Source organism: Ostrinia nubilalis, chromosome 12 (assembly GCF_963855985.1).
Source record: "Ostrinia nubilalis chromosome 12, ilOstNubi1.1, whole genome shotgun sequence".
NCBI classification, from domain to species: domain Eukaryota; kingdom Metazoa; phylum Arthropoda; class Insecta; order Lepidoptera; family Crambidae; genus Ostrinia; species Ostrinia nubilalis.
In genome coordinates, this window is record NC_087099.1 from 8,698,003 (window position 1) to 8,724,428 (window position 26,426).

The 26,426-nt window shown below is 34.6% G+C and overlaps 4 protein-coding genes across 4 annotated transcripts; 3 read left to right on the top strand and 1 right to left on the bottom strand.

Annotated features, from left to right (window-relative positions):
* Window positions 1-1,750: 1,750 nt before the first annotated feature.
* LOC135076899 (glucosidase 2 subunit beta) lies at window positions 1,751-3,878 on the top strand. Its single transcript, XM_063971410.1, has one exon. The coding sequence runs from the start codon at window positions 1,859-1,861 to the stop codon at window positions 3,422-3,424; it is 1,566 nt and encodes a 521-aa protein (XP_063827480.1). The 5' UTR covers window positions 1,751-1,858; the 3' UTR covers window positions 3,425-3,878.
* Window positions 3,879-4,347: 469 nt separating this feature from the next.
* Window positions 4,348-15,106, top strand: LOC135076901 (ATP-dependent RNA helicase DDX18-like). The gene is made up of 9 exons (XM_063971412.1): window positions 4,348-4,691; window positions 4,910-5,059; window positions 10,766-10,930; window positions 11,056-11,194; window positions 11,626-11,788; window positions 12,590-12,742; window positions 13,203-13,370; window positions 14,431-14,608; window positions 14,904-15,106. Exons 1-9 carry the CDS (start codon window positions 4,442-4,444, stop codon window positions 14,951-14,953), a joined length of 1,416 nt encoding a protein of 471 aa, XP_063827482.1. The 5' UTR covers window positions 4,348-4,441; the 3' UTR covers window positions 14,954-15,106.
* A 72-nt stretch (window positions 15,107-15,178) lies between these two features.
* Window positions 15,179-22,178, bottom strand: LOC135076900 (probable ATP-dependent RNA helicase pitchoune). The gene is made up of 11 exons (XM_063971411.1): window positions 22,005-22,178; window positions 21,750-21,812; window positions 21,530-21,664; window positions 21,071-21,331; window positions 20,382-20,531; window positions 20,097-20,261; window positions 19,561-19,702; window positions 19,113-19,272; window positions 17,855-18,007; window positions 16,784-16,954; window positions 15,179-15,539 (listed from the first exon to the last, which is right to left on the bottom strand). The coding sequence occupies exons 1-11, from the start codon at window positions 22,105-22,107 to the stop codon at window positions 15,210-15,212; spliced, it is 1,833 nt and encodes a 610-aa protein (XP_063827481.1). The 5' UTR covers window positions 22,108-22,178; the 3' UTR covers window positions 15,179-15,209.
* A 1,251-nt stretch (window positions 22,179-23,429) lies between these two features.
* On the top strand, window positions 23,430-26,390 carry LOC135076902 (probable ATP-dependent RNA helicase pitchoune). The gene is made up of 9 exons (XM_063971413.1): window positions 23,430-23,812; window positions 23,890-24,042; window positions 24,349-24,510; window positions 24,596-24,737; window positions 24,855-25,017; window positions 25,108-25,260; window positions 25,369-25,536; window positions 25,685-25,859; window positions 26,233-26,390. Exons 1-9 carry the CDS (start codon window positions 23,563-23,565, stop codon window positions 26,325-26,327), a joined length of 1,461 nt encoding a protein of 486 aa, XP_063827483.1. The 5' UTR covers window positions 23,430-23,562; the 3' UTR covers window positions 26,328-26,390.
* The last annotated feature ends 36 nt before the right edge of the window (window positions 26,391-26,426 follow it).

A 26,426-nucleotide genomic window follows, 5' to 3' on the forward strand; every position in this document is an offset into this window, starting at 1 on the left:
ACCTACCCTGGACTACAACAAACATTTTAAAACCAAAATCAGCTCAATCGGCCCAGCCGTTCTCGAGTTTTAATCAGACTAACGAACAGCAATTCATTTTTATTTATACAGTGTGAGTCACGTTAAAGTGTACATATGAAAATAGATGAAACTAGACCTATTTTTATCGACAAAAAAGAGGTCAAAAATTTTCTGAGATTTTTTTTTAATTTTTTATAGAATTTTTATTCTTCCAATTACTTATTGTAAAGAAAACGTAATAAATTTTAAACTAAGCGGTATATTCTAATAAAATAAAAACAGTAATAATGCTAAATAACAGGCAATACTAAAAAAATACATAAAATACACAAAAAAGGCCAACAAATAATAAAAAATGATACTTTTTGAAAAAAATCTGCTTTTAAATTCGTGTTTTTTTTGGTTATTTGATAAATTTCTCCAAAAAATGCCCCTATAACCGGTGGTTTTTATTACTTTGTATTATTTTCTATCGTATTACCTTCGTAAAACCAAAAATCGCATGTCTCTATCCCTATCACAACGTTTGCAATGATCGTTTGAACAAAGGCCTGCCACAACATTATTCTCCGCTACAGGTAGAGACAATTTTAATTTTAACTAAAATGCTTATTTTACTTCGAAATCTTTTGTGTTTATTTGAAATCTAACTTGTCTTTATCAAAATTACAAATCTAGAGCCATTTTCAGTTTCGTTGTTAACGAAGCGTTGAATGGCGCGCCCGGAGAGGCTTAGTTCAAACGATCATAGCAAATGTTGTGATAGGGATAGAGACATGCGATTTTTGGTTTTACAAAGGCAATACGATAGAGAATAATACAAAGTAATAAAAACCACCTGTTATGGGGGCCTTTTTTGGAGAAATTTATCAAATAACCAAAAAAACACGAAATTAAAAGCAGATTTTTTTCAAAAAATATCATTTTTTATTATTTGTTGGCATTTTTTGTGTATTTTATGTATTTTTTTAGTATTGCCTGTTATTTAGCATTATTACTGTTTTTATTTTATCAGGATATACCGCTTAGTTTAAAAGTTATTACGTTTTCTTTACAATAAGTAATTGGAAGAAAAAAAATTCTATAAAAAATTAAAAAAAAATCTCAAAAAAATTTTGACCTCTTTTTTGTCGATAAAAATAGGTCTGGTTTCATCTATTTTCATATGTACACTTTAACGTGACTCACACTGTATAGATAGATAGATTAATAGATTAATATCAAATAAAAAAAAATCAGTTGAAGATACGCAAGAAAAAATTGAAGCAGTTGAAATTTCAAAAAAAGTACCTCACTTTGGGTCAAATGAACGAATTCGTATTCTTAATGACCTTAACTCACGAATGAAAAAACTTAATGACACGAAGTTTGTCTAGCCTTCCACCAAACACCCTGTATATAGATGACTCATGGACAAGGGGGCGCCACGATCGTTCAACTATAAAGTTTTCAACATGGCAAAAATCGGAACCAGCGATCCGGTATTGACGGTGGCGCCCCTCTGTCAATGTCACGGGTGGGGCAGTTCAGTATTTTGGAACTATATTAAGCAGGGGGGTGCCACTGGTAAAACGAAAATAGAAGTGGAAGTCAACATGTTAACATATTAATTCTCTATCTATAAATAATTACTATCTTTGGCATTAGCAGTGAGTGACATGCGGTAAAATAGTTAGAAACATCATTTAATCTGTGGTTCAAGGGTATTGGTAAACGTCAGCGCTGTCAAATAATTTGTCAAGTTGTCACTTTTATCTTCTACGACTACTACACGTTCTGTATTTTATCATTGCTCTAGTTTTGCCAGTGACCGGTGTTTAGAATAACGTTGTAAATCATGGTATATTCATCATGGATCATGAAGCTTCAATCGTTTACGTTAATACTTAGTTCCTTTGTTATAATAGCACAGTCTGATGTGCCGAGACCTCGAGGAGTTTCTTTATCTAAAGCGTCGCTATATTCACCGACAAAAGATTTCACTTGTTTCGATGGTACAGTTAAGATACCTTTCAGTTATGTTAACGATGATTACTGTGACTGTTTTGACGGCAGTGATGAACCGGGTACATCGGCGTGTCTAAACGGATTTTTCCATTGTACAAACGCCGGGTATATGTCCCAGAACATTCCAAGTTCTCGGGTCAACGATGGAGTCTGCGACTGTTGCGACGGCACCGACGAGTACGCCGAACCAGGCGCCTGCTCCAATACGTGCGAAGAACTTGGCAAAGAAGCCAGAGCAGAAGCCCAAAGGCTGGCAGAACTACATAAAGCAGGCAGCCAACTAAAAGTAGATCTAATAGAAAAAGGGAACCAAAAACGAAGTGAAATGGCAGAGCAATTGTCACAACTAGAAAAAGATAAAGCTGAAGCCGAGAAAATTAAAGCTGAGAAAGAGGCTCTCAAGAATGAGCTAGAAGCCAAAGAAAATGAGGCCCTCAAAGTATACAGAGAGGCAGATGAACAAGAGAGGCAAAAGAAAGCAGAACAAGAAAGAGTGGAAGTGATGAAAGAATCATCTGAATACTTTGATAGGTATGATTCTGACAGTGATGGTATGTTGACTGTGGATGAAATTAAAGTTGTTAATGCTTTTGATAAGAATAAGGATGGGGAAGTCGATGAAGATGAGGTGCAATACTTCTTTGGGGAAAATGAGAGTGTGGACAAGGATATATTTGTTGCCACTACATGGCCTTTACTTAAACCTTTGCTGATGATGGAACAAGGCATGTTCAAACCTGGTCAAGATGAGGATGATGCAGACCATGAATCAGATGCTGAAGATCTGACCAGGGAAGATGGTGAAGATTTAGGAACTGATGATGAAAACCTTGATTTAGACTTGCCTGAGGCAACCAATGACCAAGAATTGGCACAAGAACCCACTAGGATGTATGATGATGATACTCAAAAGTTAGTTGATGAGGCTACTGAAGCTCGTCGGCAGCTAACTGATGCTGAACGTACTGTTAGAGAAATAGAGTCAAATATCAGGAGCATCAAGGAGAATCTGGAGAAGGATTATGGTTTGCACCAGGAGTTTGCCACACTTGATGGTCAGTGCTTTGAGTATGATGACAAAGAATATGTCTACAGGCTTTGTATGTTCCAGAAAGTAACCCAGAAATCAAAGAATGGCGGTGGAGAAGTTGGTCTTGGCAACTGGGGAGAATGGGCCGGAGATGACAATAAATACTCAGTCATGAAGTACATAAACGGTGTGGGTTGCTGGAATGGTCCTAACAGAATGACTACAGTTAACGTACACTGTGGACTGGAGACCAAATTGTTATCAGTAACTGAACCCTACCGTTGTGAATATAAAATTGACCTTAGCACACCTGCTGCATGTGATGAATCAAATTCGGGACAGCACGATTCTCACGATGAACTATAATAATTCTGTGTCAAACAGTCACATGTCTATGTGATGAATTAACATGTAAGTTACAAGTAAATCAGTCACGAAAAACATTTGTCTCTATACACCCATTATTTAGAATAATGTATGTGAATTGAAAGTTTTATACTATCAGTTTTGTTGTAATGAAATTTTCACATAATAATAGAGTAAGTAGATGCTACTGTAGTGAAACAATTTTTGTCTGGTCTACAAGTTACTAAAAGTGGCAGTTTATTTTCCTATGTTTTTTTTTTAATTTAAAAGCAATATTTTGTATCTTATAATCACCAGTGTTTTTGGAGTTAAGAAGACTGAAGTATAAGCATTGTAATTTTAATTTTCACACATTCCTCAAACTATCGCAAGGCTGTTTATGTTCTGGTAGACAAGATATTAATTAATAGAAGTGAACAAAACATTGTGTGATAAATAAATAAAATGGTTTTGATTTCTGTTTTTTATTATTTAGAGAATCCCTTTATGAAAAAATCCAATAAGTTGGTAAGAATTTAAAAATGTTAACATCTCCGATAATGAAAGAAAGTCTAATTAAATTGTTTAGTTTTGAATTAATAGGAATTAATTAAACTGCTTCGCTTTGAGTTCATAATTTTATTTTGGTCGGGTCTCCTTCTCCTCTCAATCAAGAACCGGTCATTGACTTTTCGAAAAAAAATTTAAGATAGGTCATTGAACTTGTCCTCGTCCCAAAAATCGGCCGAAGAAGGAAACACCAACTTCCCGTGAAGTCAATTGTCATGCGTGAAGACTGAGGAGACTACATCAATAAAATCTAGAAAGCAAAAAAAGATGGTCTGAATTAATTTCAGTCATGATTTTTTTCGCTAAAACCACATTGGATAAAAAAAATTGCACCTAACGCCATGAATAACGTGGCCATGACAAGAAAAACTTGAAATGTCAAACCAAACGTCAAAAACACGTGTTTTTGTTTTGGTCACAGAGCACGGTTTTTGGTCGTGATTTCGACTGAAATTCTAAGTTTAAACAATGAATGTTGAAGAAATATTAACGAAATCCAGCTTTTCGATGCTGAAAAATAAAATTGATAATCGAATTTTGAGTGCATTAAAAAATATGGGTCTAGAAAAACCAACGCGAATTCAAGCCGAAACTCTGCCACATTTACTATCGAACGAAGATATCATTGGTGCTGCTAAAACTGGAAGTGGAAAAACTCTTGCTTTTCTTATCCCAGTCATCGATAAACTCGTAAAACTGGGATTTTCCAGGAAACACGGTAATAACCTTTCCCTGTTAAAATTCGTAAATTGTTAATGCTATTCCTATCAATCACTCTTGTAAACATTTATTGCTTACCTCATAGCATACTGCTTTTCATAGTTTGTATACCTACAGATACGCAACTTAAACATTCAAAGTCCAACCAAAAATACATCAGCAAGAAAAACAATGTTATTATCAACTGACTACTTAATAATTTGTTTGTAATTTTAGGTGTGGGATGTATAATTTTATCTCCGACAAGAGAGTTAGCGTTACAGACTCACCAAGTTCTGAAAAAAGTACTCACAAACATTGATTTGTCTTGTTGTTTGATTGTTGGTGGAGAGAAGAAAGCCAAAGATATCCTGTCTTTAAAGAAAGGTAAGAATTTATTTATTTATTTATTTATTTTATTGGGCTATCAACATGAGATACAGTATTATACACAATTAAAAAAATTAAGCCAAAGGTCTCTAGCTATTTGACACACATTCATTGACCGTCTGCATAAACAAAGAAAATAAAACACGCAACTACCCATCTTTGGTATGGATTAAGGCCGGGTAACAGAGAAAATGGCGAAAATGAGGTTTTCATTTTTGATTTTTGAGGTACTAAACAGTAAAATAAAAGGCTAAGATTTTTTTTGGGCATAGTTGAGGATATTTTCTAGGGCTATTAACGGATGGAAACACGATTTGATGAAGTTGACTCGATAGAATAAATTCCCAAAGTTACCTCTATTCGTTTTCTAATAATGGTTTTATTTTTAAAATAAGCGATTTGAGATTCTGAATCTTTCACTAAACTAAAGTTCAGAAATAACTTGAGGGCTTTTAACGGATGAAATTTTTATATTGCGTCTTATTTAGTTACTATGTTAAAAAATGTGGAAAAAATCGCCCATGACGGCTTGGACAATCTCAATCAGTCGCGCGGTGGCGCTTACGGAGGACGGACGCGTGCCAGTTTTTTGGCCGTGACAGTTCTCGATATGTCAATATTTTTGACAATGATGACTTTGATGAGTCACAGTATAATAATACCAGTGTTACTGGAGAAAGTTAAAATTTTTGATAATTAAGAATTCTGAATTTTGTCTACCTATTGAAATTTAAATCGTTGGCATCCTTTTAAACTAAGACTCTACTCATGATACATTCCTCAAATATGAGACAAAACCAATGACTTAAAATTACATTTTAATAGTACCTACATACAATCGTCTTCACTCTTTAGAAGAGCACACTGACACAAATAAATAATAAAAAATTAGGTCAGTGGGTCAAATATAGGGGCAGCTGCACGTCACTGAAAGACGATTCTGTTTACTCGGCATCTGGGCTGGAGAACATATCCTTGCTTACAGATGCAGATGTAAATAGAGTTATAATTGGACAAATTTTACATGAAATGTTTAACAGAACTCAGTTAAAAGGCACATACATGGAATACCAATAAGGTTGCGGAGGGAAAGCTACCTATTATAAACTAGCGGCCGCCTGCGACTTCGTTCGCGTGGACCTCGTTTTACCCCCGTTAGATATGATGTTTTACCTCATTTTACCCATGTTGATAGATGGCGTTTCACGGTTTCCCCCGAATGAATATTTACGAACGTCATACCGTAGTTTGTCCAGTGCTGTAGATTTTAACCAATGACGATAGATGGCGCTTTTAGACACGTCTTATTTATTTATTGAAATTTATTTGCCACATATCGTCATAATGTTAATCTGGGTTATAAACAATAATACTGTAAAGTTTCAACAAAATCCGTTCAGTAGTTTTTGCGTGAAAGAGTAACAAACATCCAGACATCATGACATCCAGACATCCAAACTTTCGCCTTTATAATATTAGTAGGATATTTCACAATCCAAACTAATATTTAGCATTTACTTACAGTAAATATTAGTTTGGATCGTGAAATATTTAAAATAAAAAAAAGAATAAAACAAAATAGGGTTTCAAATTACCTATCTATAATCTAATATTATAAAGAGGTAAAGTTTGTGTGTTTGTATATTTGTTAAATTGTAAGGGGTAATCTCGGGATCTACTGAACTGATTTTAAAAAATCTTTCACCAATAGAAAGCCACATTATATCTGAGTGTAATAAGTTATTTATAAAAACCAAAAAATTCCACGCGGGCGAAGCGGCGGGCGGAAAGCTAGTTTATTTATAATTATGTAAGAGCATAATTATTAAAGTCGAAGTCAAACATTCTTTATTTGTGTGGACCTATATTAACGAGAGATTACAAGGCGTCAAATATTTCAAGAAAAAAATTAAAAACTATTATAAAGCTAAATTTTGCTCTCATGGAGCCTTTACCTACTCTGACAAATTAAGACTTAGAGAAGAAACTAATAATAAAACTATTTAACTGTCCTGCAATGAAAAGCTTGATCGGGTACAACACCTCAAGTTATTTCAGAACTTGATTTCATTAAAAGACTCCGAATATCAAATCGCTTAGGTATCTAAAGTCAAACGATTCTGAAATGTCAAGTGGACTAATGAATAACCCATTAAGATAGTAGCGCCCTCCTGTCAATGACATACCTGGAACGATAGAGTTTTGAACAACTAATAAAAATGCTTTGTCCTAAATGACTGACGGATATCGTAGAGACCTGAAAGTTGGAAGGTTTGTTCTTTTTATGACGTAGGCATCTCATAAGAAAAGATTTTCCGAAATGGGGTCATGAAATGAAGGGGGTGAAAAAAGGGGGCAAAGTTTGTATGGGACAAAGTGATTCCTTGGTTCAATCTACTTGAAATTTAGTTTAACAATACCTTAATATAATTCATGAAAGACGTGTGGAACGGGTAGAAATTAATTTTGGCAGTCATTTTCTTCGAAGTTGATACTACTTAGTGCCTTTGATTTGGGTCATTCTACGATGAGGCCGTTTTTTTGTTCAGCTGAAATTACTCATAAAATAAGTGGTCTTTGTTTAGTTTAGAACTTCTATAAGCAAAAGTGTACTTAGTAGCTTCAAAAAATATGTGAAGAAACATAAAATACATTTATTTTATTAGATTTTTTCAGCCGACAGTATGTGACATATCACGCTCTGTCGACTGTTATGAACACGGTTTTTCATGTTTGCGTACCTGCAAAAAAAAACCCGTTCATTAAAATGGGATAACAAGTCGTGATTAATAACTCAGACATACTCAAGACTATATCTATTCAATATCAATAAATTTCGATCTGAATATAAGAAATAACCGACGATTCTACAACTGTTATAAGATTTTTGACACACCTGTCGACTGTTGAAGTTTCTACTAAAAAATGAAGAAAATGTAATGGTGGGAACATTAATTTATATTTTGTGACAACATCTCAACCCACTTGTTATTGTACAGAAACATTTTTTTCTGAAAAGAGAATATTGCACCAGTTAATTATATTTTAAGAGTGGTTCTACATCATCTCAAAGTTGGAGTGTCACTTCTAAAAGACATAATAATTAAGGTATGTTACTTATTAGAGATGTTTTTATCACATGCCCTTGTTCAAATGTGGAATTATTTACTGTGCCTAGATTATTTACAATCTAACTGCAAAATTAAAACCACAATTTACAAATTACTTCAAATTGTCATTTCTGTCTATGTCACACTTGTCTATAGTTTTGTCGACAGAAATGATATATTCATGCTTTTAATATTGTTTTCAATTCCTGACTCAAACAGAAGGGTGTTTTATTGTGTGTGTGATATGTACGTATCTGTCTGTGACATCGTGGCACTACAATTTATCAATACTTCCGTCTAAATTATTAAAGAATTTTAAAATAGCGCTGTCAGACAGAAACATGATTGTTTAACTTTTTTCTGCCAGTTATGCATATTAATTACGACTTTAGGGCTCGATATTTGGTCAATTCTATCAAGAGCGTTTCGTTCTTTGAAAATTATTCAATAAAAATATGATTGTTAGCAATGAGGAATTGCAAATGCAATTACTTTTATGATATTTACAATTACATGAAACATTAGTGATTTCAAAATAAAAAACAGTAGTTTGTGATTTTTTTGTGCTATATTTTTACATTTTTATAAATTTTATCACAAAATTGGTAGAACGAAACGTATTTGTTGTGATCGCTCTGTTAATATTGCCATGTATGAAGTATTGCATGCAATATTTTTTTTTATTTATACAAAACATTTCTGAGACTCAGTTAGAAGAATTTGACGATCTTCCTAATTCCCCAAAACGAAAACGCATTCATTTAATGTCATCGTCTAGTGATGAGGCTATTTTTTGATACGTCGACAGAAATGATTTATTTTCTGACGACATCTTTTCTAATTTTTTTAATTCTAAACTTTTGATTACCTTGAATTATTTGAAACTGAGAATTAGTTTTTAACGTTAAAGGCTATAATATTACGGTTTGATTTTGTTTTAATTTTTATAATTCTTAGGACCTACAACACAAAGTGTCACATTTGTCGATTTTAAGGTCACTTCTGTCTATCGCATTATTTAAAAAAAGTTCATTTTAAAATTGAATAATTAAGTTTGATCTCTGTCGTTATTTTTTATAAGATTCTTTACGTTAGACAAATATTTTTGATACCATAAATAATTAAAAAAGTGGATTTTACTTTTTTTTTCTTTTCACCTACCCTATCGTAGAATGACCCATTTAATAACTTTTTATTTTTACAAGTGTTTGAAAACTCCATTTCAGATTGTGTTCAATGTCAAGTGAAATCTCAAATTGAAATGTCTCAATCTCAACGAGGAGACTCTGTATTTATTCCTAGAATTCCCCAAACACCGTCAAATTACCCTTTCGAATTCAAGACAGTGCAGTTTCCCATCAGTCTGCTTCGTAATGACTATAAACAAAGCTCAAAGTCAAACTCTAGGGACCTCTGCTTAAACTCCCATGAGTGCACAGAGGTACGCAGGTAACCACGTGTGATGATTATAGCAATTTTCGATAGGTACAGAACCCCGTACATACGTCATACATATTATAGAAAGAAAACACCCAGACCAATACAAACAAATATGTTTCTGCAATTTTAGTATGATATTTTTATTTATTAATAAACAAAGAGACTGAACAAAATTGATGCGTACCTATACTGATTAATGTTATTAACCACATGCAAAGCTTCGTGAATTGCAACAACTATAATTAAATTTATTATCCAAGCTCTAAATAATCGCTACTAAGAGTAACTTATCATAAAAAAAAATTCCAATCGCTCAAGCTCCCAAGGGCCTACCGATAGGTCGGGTGACGTAATCTTGAAATTCTTTAAGCCGGCGCAGAACTTCCAGAAGGTCGGGCGACGCCACGGCCACTTTGAAAAGTGTTTACTTCTGCAGTTATATTTTATATTTATTCGATTCTAGAATATATTCCCAAAAAGTCTGAAAGGTGTTTTAATTTGTATAACTTGGATATGATTTCTATTAGAAAGTGTTGTGAGTGTGACGCTTGAAGGGAAGGAAGTCAACCTAACCTAACCAACTGCGTATTTCTATACTGTGTAGCTGGAAATTGTGGCGGGAGCTCTTTGACGCGCTGTTTTCGGCGAAGAATTGCGCGCGCAGATTTTGACAGCGCGAAATACCTACTTTAGAAGAAATACCAAGCCTTAATGCGTATTCCCCAATACATAATTGGTATGTCCAATCACATGAAAAAAAATAGAAAGAGATAGATAGAGGAAAACAAAGTAGGTATAGAATTTATGTGCCAGTTTATCTTGACACTGAATAGTGCTAAAATTTTGTATCTAACAAACATTTTAGATGTTTTTATTATTTAATTTCAAATACTTTTGGGCCTGTCAGTATGTTTACAAAACTTACAATGTAAGTTCTGTGTACAACCAAATACTTCTACTCTGTTTGAGGATTGGTGGATTGAGATGACCTATGCACAAAGCAAAATTATATCACTGACCTATGTTTATTTTTAATGATAACATTGTAATGTGCAGCAAAATACCTATTTTAAAAGTTGATGTTTTAATCTTACTTTAGTTAGTGTGTGTAAAGATATGAATGTTGTAATCTTATAGGTGTAAATAATTGTAGGTGTCAACATTATAGTGAGTACTCCAGGAAGATTACTGGATCATTTACAGAATACTGAAAACTTTAACTGCAACAATCTAAAATGCCTAGTTGTTGATGAAGCTGACAAGTTGTTAGAGGCTGGTTTTGAAAAAGAAATTACAGGAATAATAAAGTTGCTTCCAAGTAAGTTTAATACATCACTTCTTAAAATTACATTAAGTATCTAATATTTCAACAACTTTACACCTACTATGTGTAACTTTCATAAATAATTTTCAAATACTTATTCTACTATAAAAATGTTTTAGGTAAAAGACAAACAATATTATTTAGTGCCACAATAGATAGTAATGTGAAAAACCTAGCAAGGTTGGCTATGAAGAATGATCCAATAATTGTTTCTACCAATGATGAAAAACAATCCACAGTGGCTGGTCTTCAACAAGGGTATGTTTTAGATCCATCTCTCTACAGACTTACATGAAACTTAAATCTCACACATAAACCCATGACATGATCTCATTATAGGATAGAGTATCAAAAGAAAAATACATTGTATTATTCATCAAAATAAATGTAAACACATTTTTTGCAGTCTTAAAGTAGGTATAAACATATTTACCTACTACCTATCTATGTTATCATAATATTATGTAGTAAACAAACTATAACTTTATCTAAGTCTGCATGAAAGTGTATCTTACGCTTACGTTTTGTGTTCCAAGAAAGTTACGTCATGATTGCGAAAGTAATGCCCTTTTTATCAGGGTAATTCTCAGAAGTTTTGAGGCAGTGAATGAATTACTGGAGTGGTAAAATCCGCTTCTCTCTCAATTCTTGAATTTAAGAAACGTTTCATCATGTATTTTTGCTTACAGATATTGTGTTTGTCCAGTAGAAAGCCGAATACCCTGGCTGTATAAGATGCTCAAGAAGGGACGGAAACTGAAAACAATGGTTTTTTTTTCATCGTGCAAATCAGTTGATTTCCATTACGAATTTTTCAACCTGCATTGCAAGGCGTCGGTGTTAAGTATACATGTATGAACACCTAATTATACAGCCTCTAGTCTTCCTATAACAGCTAAAATGTTTTTGAACATTATCAATAATAAATGTCTAATCAAATCTATCATTGAATCTGGGACTTTTATAAATATTTTATTTTAACTTGCATGTTTAAACACATACATACTCGTACATAATACATATACGATAGGATGCACTACAAGTATTTTGCATTTATCTGGTACACACACCAATTAATGACATTATTTATTACCTCCAGAAATCTTATGATTTTTTAAAATTATGAGAATCCATGTATCTCCTCTTTAGGCGGCCAGCCGGTTGTCGGTGTCTTATGGTTTACTAGCTTTCCGCCCGCGGCTTCGCCCGCGTGGAATTTTGTCTGTCACAGAAAAACTTTATCGCGCGCGTCCCTGTTTCAAAAACCGGGATAAAAACTATCCTATGTTCTTTCCCGGGACTCAAACTATCTCTATGCCAAATTTCATCAAAATCGGTTGCGAGGTTTAAGCGGGAAAGCGTAACAGACAGACAGACAGACAGACAGACAGACAGAGTTACTTTCGCATTTATAATATTAGTTGGATTAGTTGGGATGTCTGTACATACAGCCCTGTGGCTGCTATGCCTCATGCCACGAGTTCGATCCCTGCACCTTGCTAGCCCATCAATTCCAAAGTGGTCGCACATGACCGCGTAATAATTTAATATCTATTGGCTTGATTTGTGGCTTGAGAGGCTACTCCAGGCTTTGCATAATAAAATTAGGACTTGGTGTCGCTGTATAAAATATTAATTTTTTTTTTTATTCAGGGGAGACAAAGCCAGGCGCGAAGAAAAGAAGCATACCAAAGTTTTGTGGATGCCCAAAATGGCGCACTGTTTTGCACGGACGTGGCCGCAAGAGGGCTGGACATTCCTAGCGTAGACTGGATAGTTCAGTACGATCCTCCTACAGATCCTAAGGTATGTGTGAATAGCTACTTAAGTTTCATTCGTATTTACTAATTTGATTTAATTTTTGCTCTGACTGCTCTATGGTTTCGTGGTTAGAGTTGACTCGCAACTGGGTCCTGTTCGATTCCCAGGATAGACATAAAATGACGTTCTTTAGCAGTTAGGGCTTTCTAATCTGGAATCAATAATTTCATTTCATTTTTTTTTTAATTACGAACTTAATCAGCTTTTCTGATATCCGTATCGTTAGCCAATACGACAATCACCATAGGGGGTCTACTTCGCAAAATCGATGTATTTAGCCTCCCCAATCTATCAGGAGTTTTGGTCAAATATACATATATAGGTGATGACGATAACGTCTAATAGCTTTTCTCTTCTTTCTAGAGTGCGACTTTTGGGCTTCCTTTCACATACGGAACTTCCAAAATATCTCTTTATTATTTTATTTATTTATTTCCTTTTTTAGGAATACATCCACAGAGTTGGGAGGACCGCTAGAGGACTAAACAATAAAGGAAACGCAGTTATACTCCTGAGACCAGAAGAGGAAGATTTTGTAAATTACCTAAAAGAGGAGAAAGTGTATTTGGACAAATACAGTTTTGGCGATCCCCCGGGAGATGTTCAAGAAATGGTAGTATTTATTTATTACTATTCTACACAGTACTTATTATTATTCTGTGGTAACACTTAGAAAAACTTGCCAAAAATTAATAATTTCTTTTTAAAATTACATAGGCTAACTTAAGCGACTTTTTCCATAGTTCATAGACGGCCTTTAATCTGCATCCACTCATATGTTTTGGAATAGTTTTCTTAACCACTTGGAACACAAAATTTCAATAAACTTCCTGCTAGATAAGGGGACAATTTATCACTAAAACGATCTATGTTATCTATACTTATAATAAATCTGTAGAGAGGTCAATTCTGTACATGAAATATATTTTCAAAATAACTATCAGGGGGTGATTAGTGATCGATACTGATGCCAAAAATGCAATCAGTAAAATTTTTGTCTGTCTGTCTGTCTGTCTGTCTGTCTGTATGTTCCTTATAGAAACAAAAACTACTCGACGGATTTTAACGAAACTTGGTACAATTATTCTTCATACTCCTGGGCAGGTTATAGGATACTTAGGAATTCCCAGGGGAACGGGAATTAGCGGGAAAATCCTTTTGTATGAAAAATCTAAACCGCTTAAGTTAGACGCTTGAAATTTGGCATGCAGGTACCTTAGTAAACTTAAAGCTTAGTTACAACAGGATATTGCAAAATTCCCACGGGAACGGGAGTTATCGGGAAAAAACATTTGTATGAAAAAATCTAAACCGCGTAAGATAGACGCTTGAAATTTGGCATGCAGGTACCTTAGTAAACTTAAAGCTTAGTTACAACAGGATATTGCAAAATTCCCACGGGAACGGGAGTTAGCGGGAAAGAAAATTGTATGAAAAAATCTGAACCGCGTAAGATAGATGAAGGGGGGGTAAAACGAGATCCACGCGTACGAAGTCGCGGGCGGCCGCTAGTTATTAATATAATTAGTTGAAGCGTGCACGCTCTGTTTTATTATTGGGGTAATTAGTTATGCCTAGTCTTTCATAAATCTTTAATGACTAAAGCTACCTATCTGCTTTAGGTTTACTCATACTGAAAAAAGGTATTAATTAATTGATAAATTTTATTTTAGCTTGAAGATTTAGTGTCAACAAACGGAGTGGTAAAAACATTAGCAAGAAAAGCTTACTTATCCTTCTTGCGGTGTTACAAAACGCATCCAATGAAGAATATATTCAATATCAAGACACTGGACTTGAAACTAGCTGCCAAAGCATTTGGGTTTCTGGAGCAACCGCACGTCGATTTTCGTATCCTTTCTTAGTGGAATCTTTTTCAGGAACAGTCACAGGTAATAATTAGAAGTATGAAAAGACGGCTTTTGAGGCTCGTATTATAAAATGAGTTTCAATTGCAATTACATTAAAATCATAATTATTCAGTCACGACTTTTGAATGTGTCTCATGACTGTGACCGTGAAACATACTTTTAGGTCTATTACGTTATGAAGGAATAAAATATTTTATTATTTACGCAAATGTAAGCTAAAGCGGTAGTATTCGAAAGTATGATTTAGCAAAATATTTCCTAACTATTACGTACAGTTAAATCATCAAAGAAACATCAAAAGCTAGATAAACCAGATCCACTTTGAAGCGGCGTCTGGGAGTGTCAACGAATTGGTTATCTGCAAAATGAGTTTTTCTAGATAATGTCAATAAGATGATAAATCACTGTGATACAATGCCGTTGCGATAATAATATTTGATTGTAACATTGTAAGCGCATTTGATAATTAATTTTAATTCATTGCGGTTTGATACACACCGCGAAGTATGTTAATTATTTTAAGTGCTAAATTATAAATAAAACATTTTGTTATTTAAAATACATTTTATTTATAAATAAAATCAGCTCCTACTTTTATTGTTGCCGCCTTTTTGTCTATAGATTTTTGTTTTTTCGTTTGCTTTCTTTAGGCCACCTGGAGCGTTGAGCGATTTGAAGTAGCCGTAACCGCCGCCTCCTTTCCTTTTGGTTGGAGGGCCTTTATTGGTCACTTTGAGTTCAACAGCAGGAGGGACAGTGAAGCCGAAAGACTTGGAGACCCTCGCGAGATCTATCGTGTCGATGTCGAAGATTGTCTTCAGATGATGCGAGTCGTACGCCCGCAGATAACTCTTGAACGCTTCTTTCGCGGATTGATTCAGGAAGTAATTTCGTGAAATCAATTTTTCGAGCTGTAACAAATAATAAAGAATTTAAGTAAAGAAATTGATTAATTCATCTGTTCGTGCAGTCTGTGAATGCATAAACTGCATGAATGTTTGTTATTGACCTTTTTGGGTTAGTAGGTAGTCAACATTATCAACTGCAGAATAATAATAGACATACGATTCGGTAGGCTCACGCACGTTATGCTAAGATCGAAGATAAACCGTATTTCTTCCCAAAAAGTGAACATTTTTAAATTTTATTCGAAACTTCGTTTTTAGCAACTACAAAACTCAAGAATAGGCCAATGGGGTACAAACAAATATAAACTAGAAATCAAATTGAGGAAAAAACAAATAACAAGAGAATGAGTCATATTTTAAACGGGTATGGTATCGGGGAATTCTTTATGCACACGACGTCGACCCGTGAAATCACTTCAATAAAAATAAACAAAAATGCGTAGTTGTTATGATTTAAAACAGGTATGTAATTGGTCAAGACAATCGATTCGGTACGCTCGCTTTATCTTAACTGGTAATACATTATATTTTTTCTCTGATTTTTTTAAGAATGTTCATTCTTCTTTTGCTTTTTAGGAGCACTTGATTGTACAATAATAAAAAAACTAAATTAAATAACAAACAGAATTCAGAGGCATTATGATAGCCAAATGCTTATTAAAAATTCGATATCGCAATTTTGTTATTTTGGTACAGGTTATCTATTCAGTTCGACTTTGACACGAAGGTCGAAGTTCGACACATTGAAATGTTTTTATAATGTAGTTTGGGTGCATATTTATCGTGATTAGAAATGTCAAATTCAGGAAATGGCGTATCAGTATGCTTCATCCAAACACTATAAATCAGTACATTTAGAAGTTTTGTATGATTCAGTATACAAAAACTTTTTAATCTACAAAGTAGCCCATCAGACGGCTCTTATTAATTGAAGACGCAGTTTATACAAGATTGTAAAACGAGCATGTAATTATACTATATTCTAGCAAATAAATTATTGAATTAAAATTTACATATAAAGTACATTTTTTAAATACGATAGAATCTACATAATATTAGCCTAGGCGCAGACCACCGATTTTTTGTTGGCAGATAGTTTAGTCGGGCAGTTAATCAGTATGGGCATGTATGGAAGTGCGCACATTACACCGATTGATTCTTTATACAAATTGGAATCGAGCCCAACTATCGGCCGACTAAAAAGCGGTGGTCTGCACATAGGCTTAATAAGATAAAATATAACAAACCTGCAACTGTATATCGGCGACCTTGTTCCAAGAAAACTCGAACTCGTTCAGAGTAACCTTGGACTGCTTCAAGTATCTTAGAAACCCAAGCTCCTCGGGCCGCAGGAAGAGCAGTGCGTGACCGCTGGTGCCAAGGCCTCTTGCCGTTCTGCCCACTCTATGGATGTATTCCTGAAAGAATATTAGCATATCAATAACAGTTTTTGCATGACTATGTGGTTATTGACTTTGCGATTATGTGGAATCGCAAATCTTCGCAATCTTTCTTGAACTAGTGTCCAGAAATTAACGTGTACCATCGAAATAGAGCACTATTAAATAACACCAAATACAAATGTGCTAGCAATAAAGGCGCAAACATACAGGAAGAACACATAATGTTGTTTTTTTTATATTAGAATGAACTTCAATTCCTAATAGCAATTTCTCAGCATGTAAATATGTATGTATTTCATTCAAGCAAGAGTATCCCTGACCTTGGAACGTGATTGTTCTCAATCCGTTAATGGGATTATCGTTACGTGTAGAATGCGTGGTCGCTAGTAGAAAACGGCACATATCGCGCATTTTTAGTAAGATTTTGTCATACTACTTTCCATTAAAAATGACGAGCGAAAAAGCAAACGCGTGTAAAATTCTTTAAAATATTTTATTTCCGTGATTTCACTCTTGATTTGCGCTCCCTCCCTCGTTTTTAATTTTTTTTTAAACAGCTTGTCTAGTTGTGCACTTTAGATAGCTTTACTTCAAAATGCATATCTAGCCTAGATTGATTGAGCTACAAAATTCTACTTTAAGTCATTAAAATCTTGTATGAAAATTATTAGGGCCGAAAAACGCGCCGTTGGGGCAGAAAAAAATTCTCGAGTGGCGACCAAGGGCTGGAAGACGTAGCGTGGGCAGGCCTCCTACTACGTGGACCCACGATCTGGTAAAGGTCGCGGGAAGAACCTGGATGCGGGCCGCGCAGGACCGTTCATTGTGGATAACCTTTGGGGAGGCCTTTGTCCAGCAGTGGACGTCATTTGACTGAGATGATACGATACGATGATAATATGTTCAATGTTCTACCTTCGGGTCATCTGGGGGGTCGTACTGGACAATCCAATCAACAGCAGGAATGTCGAGTCCTCTAGCCGCGACATCGGTACATAACAGTATCCCAGACTCGGCGTTACAGAACTGGAAGAACGTTGTGGTCCGTTTTGTTTGCTGCTGTTTTCCCTGAGAAGTAAAAACAATATTTCAGACCATGGACAGTTACTACATAAGAAAGTTATCAATTTACCAAACGGTAATAATAAGAATGTGCTCATTTGGCTTCGACAAACAAAACAAAACAGATATGTACTTGTACAATTTTTAAGAATTCAAACCAACATTTCACATCAAGTCAAAAGTAACTAAGCATACACATTAAATAGCTTATTAATTTTGTTTTGTAACATGTCTGCCATGCCATAACAAAACCAAATTAGAAGTTTTTTACTTGGATTACTAATGTTTGGCCAAAAAACGTTTCCCAAATTATCACATCGCAAACAACGTTTCGCAAATTTTCATTTGGCAAATTCTCATTTGGCAAAGCAACTTATTGCAAACTTTTAATTCGCAAATGTTTTTCTTGGCATATTATTTTTTAGCAAATTATTGTTTGGCAAAGTATGGTTTGCCAAATGTTTCATTAGGCAAAAATATTTCACGATAAACTATTTACAAAATAATTTGATTGGTGCATAGAATGGTATACAAATTAGCTTGTGGTTATTATTTTGTTTAGTGGGGAGTTAATATAAAATTTGTTCTACATTAATTTCCTTATTTCATTCTTTGTATCGAAATTTCCAAATGATTCATTAACAATAGAGGTGATTCTAGCGCTCGGCGGCCGCTGCCGCCGCACGCTTCGCTCGCCTTCGCGCATTAAGGGTCACTGTTCTAACCTAACCTAACCTAACCTACTATTTTCTGCAATACCTACTTTTTGCAACCATCCTATTTTCTGCAATGTTTTACATAAAATTATTGTGAAAACCATGATCATGTGCCTTATGCTTTGATTTGTGGGTAACGGTGGGTAAGTATGTGAAGTGTCAATTTGACCAAACAAATTATTTGGGATATAATATTTGGCAACATAAAACATTTGCTATATAAACATTTGCCAAGTAAAATTTGGCCAAATGATAATTTGACCAAATGAATTAGTTGCGAAAAGTACAGTTGCTAAAAGTTCATTTGGGAAATGAAACTTTGGCGATAAGTTGTTTGCGAAGTGAAATTTGGCGAAAAGTAATTTGGCCAAACGGAAGGATACCTTTTTACTTACATGTATTGACATGACTGGTAGATCAATGTAGTTGAAAAGCTCATGGTGGTATTTGACTGACATACACGTGGAGAAAAATACCATCACCTTCTTCTTTCTATTCTTCTTCAAGAATGTAAACAACACCATCATACGCTTTTCGGAAGGGCATACGATGTACCTGTAATAAAATTATGTTGATAAATAACAGCACTTCACCAACAAGTATTCAAGGTGACTTTTTATCAGGTTTGTAAGAAAATTTTCTAAAAGGTAAGTTGTAAAGGTGGTCACGAGAACTTCAACAAACCACAATAAATAGATTAATAATTTATTCAGTTGATTACCTTCTTCAAATGAAATAGACCTCAAAATCCAATAGAAAAAATTCGCCAATATTGCTTTAGAAATTTTGTTAGTAGTTTTTTATTTATTTTTAAGTTGTTGGTGGCTATAGTTTGACATTTACCCTTGTTCCAAAGACTCCACTGTAGCTTGCTCTTTGTGATCATCAACGCCAACGTAGATAGGCTCTTGTTTGACCGCCAAAGCTGTGAGTGCTTCGATTTTTTTCGTTTGCGTAGCACTGAACATCATTGTTTGACGCCGCTCTAAAGAAAAATAAAAGATATGACGTCATAGTAAGTTCACCATCCTAGGCCCATGGCGCAAATTTTTGCATGGGGCCATTGGCTAAAAAAATAACCCTAGATACGGGTTATTTTCAGGGGGCGATAGTCAGGGGCCCGTGGCATTTTGCCAGACCTGCCTGTCGCCCTACGCCACTGGCTACCACAGCCAACAGCAATCTGTCTAGTGTACTGGGTCGCTAGCAAGTAGTCTACTGTGTTACGTCATGCAGTTCCATACAATACTTTTTTCGGATTTTGGACCACAAAAGAGCTAGCAAAAAAGACTAACAAGTCAGACAACTTAATCAAGTGTTTCTTCTTCTGCTCAATATTATTTTAAGCATTTATTTGAACATATAAAATTAATACTTACTGGGCAACAATTTGATAATTTGTTTCACTTCCTCTTCAAAACCAATCTCTAGTATTCTGTCAGCTTCATCAATGACCAAACATTGAAGATTTTTGTACAAAAAGTCTGGAGTATTTTGCAGGTGATCCAACAGACGTCCAGGTGTTGCTACCAGTATATTTATACCTGTAAAAAAAACGAAAGTTTATAGGTTCTAGTCCATTAGAGGCATATCTTTTATCATAAAAATATCATCATCTATAATGTTTTCAGCAATTTGAATATCTACAGTTCATAAATAGTTACCTTTAGATAGCTTCTGTGCTTCTGTACTTCTATTAGCACCCCCCATGACCAAACCGTAAGTGTGATGGTGGTACTTCATTAATTCCATCAAAACTCCAAAGGTCTGCATTGACAACTCACGAGTGGGTGATAGAACAATGACACCCGTCCCTGAAAACAGCTTATATAATAGCTATATAATCTTGTCATGACAAGAGAGACATTGAACTAAAACTAACAATATCAGATATCCATTCTGTGTTCATAAAGCGACTCTTGACATAACCCAGTGAATATTCGGAATCAACAACTGAAGTGCCTCAACAGCAAACGCCAGAGACTCGGCCAGTTGTTGATTCCGAACAGACTTGGATGTATGGAGTTCAGCTTTCACATTCGCCTTTTGTCATCATAATATAGGATGTTTATATTCATATTCTGGTATCCATTCCATTTTACAAACTTTGTTAATTGTGAACTTAGGTAATTTAAAAAAATCAAATTAAGACATGTAGATTTTAACTAATTGCTAGCAGACTATAGTGGCTTTAATTTATTAAATTGTTTTGAAGAACCAGATGAATCAGAAAAAGAACAAAAAAAAACCAAAAGTACAAAAATCAAGATCTTAAAAATAAACTTAGCTATCTTTAAAATATTATTCTTTTAAATTTAATTTTATTGAAAAGAGAGTAAATTCATCTAAATACCATTCCTTGGTTTGAACTTCAATTTGTAGATGAGTTCAATGGCCGGTATAAGAAATGCCAAGGTCTTTCCTGACCCCGTCTTGGCGGCTCCCACCAGATCTCGGCCTTCTAGCAGGGGAGGTATGGCTTTAGCTTGGATTTCCGTCATGGTTGTGAATCCCATATCCTTTATGCCCATGAGGGTTGCTTCACACACTTTTCCATCCAGCGCTGAGAATTTTTGATCGGAGAGAATTCCAAGACACAAACTGGAGCCAGGTACTGTAAAAAAATTTTGCTTTTATTTAACTAGCTACATTGCGGTCAAATATCTGCGCTATTCTGCATAATAATAATCAGAAAAAAGTAATCTGACCTGTTTAACTGTCTTTGAGATCATACAAATAAGTTATTTGCTTGAAATAGGTTAAAAATAAGGTTAGAATGTTTCATTTAAAATATTTTGCCAGCAAAACTTACATTGATCACTGGTTTCTGTTTCATTCCGTGTGTTGTTTTCTTCATTGTCCGAGACGTTAGTTTCTTCAGCTTCTGACGCTTCTTCTTTTATTTCCACTGGTTCTTCTTTCACCTTTGGCTTCTTCTTCTTTTTTTCTAGAAAACAATGTACTCAGTTGTTATTATTGCTAAAAAGGTTAATTAACCATGAATGTCCCAAATATGTATGTAAATAACTCACTTTTAGTTACCGTCTCACTATTTTCATTTTCTAAAGGCCTCTTTTTCGCTTCAGGCTTGTGTTCTGAAAGTAAATAAACCATACCTACATAGATTTTGTATTTATTTCATGTACCAAAAACAATGATACCTTTGTTGACTGCATATATTGATCCATTGTATTATAATTATTATATTCACCATAACTTTATAAAAAATAAAACGTGGTAATTTTGCTAACACCAGAGTTGGGAGGTTAGAAAAGGTAGTAGCTCACCTGACGTATTGTTAGTTTCTTCACTGGATTTATTAATCAGTAGGAGTTTCTTTTTCTCACGTTTCTTAATTTTTCGCATTAGTATTTTATCTGGAGTAGGCATTTCTATTTTGTATGAATTACACAAAAAACAAACGGAAAATCCGCACAACACGTGTTGAGTGGAGCTTGTCACTGTCACAGACAGTCACAGATGGTGAGATGGTCACTGTCAGTGAACTTTTTTTTTGGCACGTACGTACGGATTGTGCATTTGCCACAATTTACACAGACACGATTCTCATGCATGTAATCGATTTTTTTTGAGTATATCTCCTGTCTTATTTTGTGGTTTCAATGTAAGCGGCTACACAAGCCATATTATGTCATTAAATGTATATTTAATATTACTCTTAATTAGAGATGGGTAGTGGGTAAAAACCCATTTCACCCGATTGGGTTTAAACTGGGTGATTTGGGTAAAAACCCGGTTTTTACCCATTATCACCCATTCTGGTGGGTGAAAACAAAAATAGCGTTTTTTTAAAGTGAGAAGTGGTATTTGTTGCTAAGGGGGCGTTCTAGTGTTACGTAATGCAATCTGGGGGGAGAGGAGGTCTTGAAAAACGTTACAATGCGTTACAGTGGCGGAAGGGCGGTTCGATTTCAAGTTTTTAAGCAGAAGTACTTTGTAGTTGGTGTTGTTATTTGTAACTTTATACCGTAATGTCATCAAAGAGAGAGTTTGGCATCTTTGGCATCCCCCCCTCCATGTCCTTACCATGATCACAAATTATTGTGTTCCTACTAAATTTCTTCTAAATCGGTTCAACGATTCTTGAAATAACACCATTTTATAAAATAATTGGTCACATCATCATAACGTGATCAATTTTACGATTTGGCCACGATATAAATGCATATTAGTGTTAAATTTGACTTATTACTTATTAATCAATAAACTTAAATGAGAAAAATTCAATAAAAATAAAGAAAAGATACCAATTAAAATAATTATAAAATTATTTGTTTTCACCCGGTGTAAACACCCACGGGTGGAATGAAACGGGTTTTTATTGGGTTTTTACCCTCATGTGGGTTTTTACCCGGGTGGAAACCCATCTCTACTCTTAATACACGTCGAGGCCGATATGATTTGTGCCATTTTCAAGTTTTAAGTGTTTTAAGTGAGACGAGTTACAAAATGGGACCAAGTGGGATGGGACTTGGGTTAAATAAAGAAGGTTTCAAAAATGTCAAAAGATAAAGACTAACATTTTAACACAAAGTGATAACAACTCAAATTGCCAACATCAGAAAAAAAGAAGAAGAATAAACAACCTTCTCTAATAAAATTTATCGATATTTTAGAGGTTTGTATACATCTCTACTTATGTCATAAATGACAATTATGACATTTGTTAAATTTTTCTCCTCAATTTTTCTGTTGTGCTTTGCGCTCACATGTGATTGAATGTAAAAATTCTTAAAAACAAGTTCTATTTTCAGAATGTGAACATTAATTGTGTGCCTTTGTCTGCTGATTTAATAATATTACTATAATAATTTGTACATAATCATGGAGGGTCAAGAAAGAGATCCAAAACTTAAGTTCAAAAGTCTGAAAGAAAAATGTTCACCGCCAAGTATGAAAGCAATTAAAAACATGGGATTCAAATACATGACTGAAATTCAATCTGCTGTTTTGCCTAGAGCTTTAGATGGAGACGATATAGTTGCCACAGCAAAGACTGGATCAGGAAAAACATTAGCTTTCTTGATACCTGTTGTTGAAACAGTGGTTAAATCTGAGCCAAATGAGTCAACTGGTAATGTTCATACTTATTGCTTAAAAGTAGTTTTTAATCCCTATTGTTTATACTAATGATTTCATTTGAATTTCCAGGTACTTTATGTATTATCATATCACCTACCAGAGAGTTGGCAATACAGACATACACAGTTTTGCAAGATATTATTTCCTTTCATGGGTGTATAACATCTAGCTTAGTCATTGGTGGAGAAAATAAAAAGAAACAGAGCATGGAGCTTTCAAAAGGTATAATTTAGTTTTATTCAGTACAAATATCACACACACTGGGTTTATGTTAATGTAAGATAATTAAATTAGAAATGCTTAGCTATCCAATTATTGTAGAATCGAATATATTATTGGTTTCGCATAGTGAAAGACGAGTGATCTTTAGGTGTGTGTGCGAGTACATGCACATAATGATGGTGTAATAATGTCTATCAAAACTTGAAAAACGAACAGTTGAGCCACCACACATGTAAAGCTCACTCGCCTTCATGAATTGCAACAACTGTACTTGTTACCTATCTAATTATTAATTTTGTTTTCCAGGTGTGCATATAGTAGTAGCTACACCAGGCAGACTATTTGACCACATGAGAACTAAAGAGTTTGATTATAGAAATGTAAACTGCCTGGTGTTAGATGAAGCTGATAAAATATTTCAATACGGGTTTGAAGAAGACCTAAAACAAATAGTTAACCGTCTTCCAAGTAAGTATGGATGAAAAAGAAGTCAATGTTTAACTTGCACATATGTTACTGTAAAGTTTATACTAAATCCAACTTTTTTATATAGAAAACAGGCAAACAATGTTGTTCAGTGCCACCTTATCAGAGAGGACAGAGGCTTTGATCAAATCTGCAATGAAAGATGATTTTCGGGAGATAAACACTAGTGAAGATAACATCAAAGCTACGGTGGATGGATTGAAACAAGGGTAAGAATAAAGGGTACAATCAATATTGAGTTTGGTACCGAAAACATCTTTGACTTTCTGCAAACTCTTGTTTTATGTTTATAGGTAAAATAAACTAATATTATCTTATCTTTTTAGGTACATGGTATGTGAAACTGAGTACAGAATGTGGTGGTTGCACAAAATGTTGAAGAAAACCCAGAACCAAAAAGTAATGGTATTCTTTTCAAGTTGCAAATCTGTTGTATTTCATTATGAATTCTTTACCAGACATTGCAATGCTTCAGTGCTATGCATTCATGTAAGTACCTATTAAAACCCTGCTGCATTTCCCTTTTATTATTTTGTAAATTACAGAAATTCTCAAATGTTACTAAATTAATTTTCATAGGGGAAAATGAGTCAGATAGATAGATCAGCCACTATGAGGAATTTTTATAATGCTGAAAAAATAGCATTGTTTTGCACAGATTTGGCAGCTAGAGGATTGGATATACCGGCTGTGGATTGGATAGTACAGTTTGATCCACCTTCTGACACCAATGTAAGTTTAATTTGCAAAAACAACTCTTTTTCTTCAGAGCATAAATCAATATTGGACTATGGTTTATAAATCATATTTTTTATACTAGGTATACCTGTTATTTTTCAGGAGTACATACATAGAGTAGGCAGAACAGCCAGAGGTTTAGGGACAGTGGGAAATGCTGTATTACTACTGAGGTCAGAAGAAAATGGATTTATAGATCATCTAAAAGAGGCCAAGATTTATTTAGACAAATACGAAAGTTGGGATAAATATCACAATTTACAACCCAAGGTAATACTTGTATACTTAAGAAAATAATTCTTTAAGGCGTAGGCATTACGAGCTTGAGCGATGTTTATGAGAAGGCCACAGTGCTAACGCTGTCTATATCTTTTATTTGCAACATATTATAAAGTGTTAACAAAATATTAATTTACAGTTAGAAGCAGCAATGCAAGATCCAGAACTTCGTAAAATGGCAGAGGAAGCTTTCGAGGGCTATATCAGAGCACTAGAAGTCAGAAAGTTGAAGCACATCTTCAACGTTATTTCAATGGACATGAATAAAGTAGCCAAATCGTTTGGTTTAGAAAAGGCACCAGAAGTTGACATCCGTAAGTAATTTCAATGAGCACTAATCATCGCCTATTCTATCAAAGGGTACGGTGCTAACTACGGTATGACTCGCGCGGGCGCACGCACCGACACACGCGTCTCTTTCGATCAATATTTTAACTGACGTTCAGAGATTTTAGCGAAGGCTCTAAAAATATAATGCAAAAATAGGCGGTTATCACACTGCGCCGCGATTCGTGTGATTTCATATAAAAATTCCCGCGCGCAGACGCGTTGTCAGTGTGTTGTGCCGCGCGTTTTCTATACAAACTGAGGTACTTGCATACAATGATTAAATCTGTCATCCCGCGTACCGCGGCGCAGTGTGATAACCGCCTTAGTCTTCAAGCTCAAAACACTTTTTTTTTTCAGATACTGGGTTTAGCAAAAAGCATCGACCTAGAAAAAGGATTGCTGCAATATTAGCTGCAAAAACTGAAGACAGTAATAAACGCATAAAATCATGAATATAATTTTATTTTTATAATATTGGTAAATTAAATTGTAAATATACTACAAAATAATACAAATCAGATTGTTTTATTGTTGATTACAGCATATAGTTT

Excerpts from the sequence above, each read along its gene's own strand:
- LOC135076900 (XM_063971411.1), bottom strand. The coding sequence starts at position 22,107 with ATGCCTACTCCAGATAAAATACTAATGCGAAAAATTAAGAAACGTGAG. Across the intron at positions 21,813-22,004 it reads AGAAACTAACAATACGTCAG|AACACAAGCCTGAAGCGAAA; the intron begins GTGAGCTACTAC and ends ATTTACTTTCAG. Across the intron at positions 20,532-21,070 it reads GAAGTTCAAACCAAGGAATG|GGACGGGTGTCATTGTTCTA; the intron begins GTATTTAGATGA and ends AGCTGTTTTCAG.
- LOC135076902 (XM_063971413.1), top strand. The coding sequence starts at position 23,563 with ATGGAGGGTCAAGAAAGAGATCCAAAACTTAAGTTCAAAAGTCTGAAA. Across the intron at positions 24,043-24,348 it reads GAGCATGGAGCTTTCAAAAG|GTGTGCATATAGTAGTAGCT; the intron begins GTATAATTTAGT and ends TTTGTTTTCCAG. Across the intron at positions 24,738-24,854 it reads GTGGATGGATTGAAACAAGG|GTACATGGTATGTGAAACTG; the intron begins GTAAGAATAAAG and ends TTATCTTTTTAG.
- LOC135076901 (XM_063971412.1), top strand. The coding sequence starts at position 4,442 with ATGAATGTTGAAGAAATATTAACGAAATCCAGCTTTTCGATGCTGAAA. Across the intron at positions 10,931-11,055 it reads AATAATAAAGTTGCTTCCAA|GTAAAAGACAAACAATATTA; the intron begins GTAAGTTTAATA and ends AAAATGTTTTAG. Across the intron at positions 14,609-14,903 it reads GCAACCGCACGTCGATTTTC|TTAAATCATCAAAGAAACAT; the intron begins GTATCCTTTCTT and ends TATTACGTACAG.
- LOC135076899 (XM_063971410.1), top strand. The coding sequence starts at position 1,859 with ATGGTATATTCATCATGGATCATGAAGCTTCAATCGTTTACGTTAATA.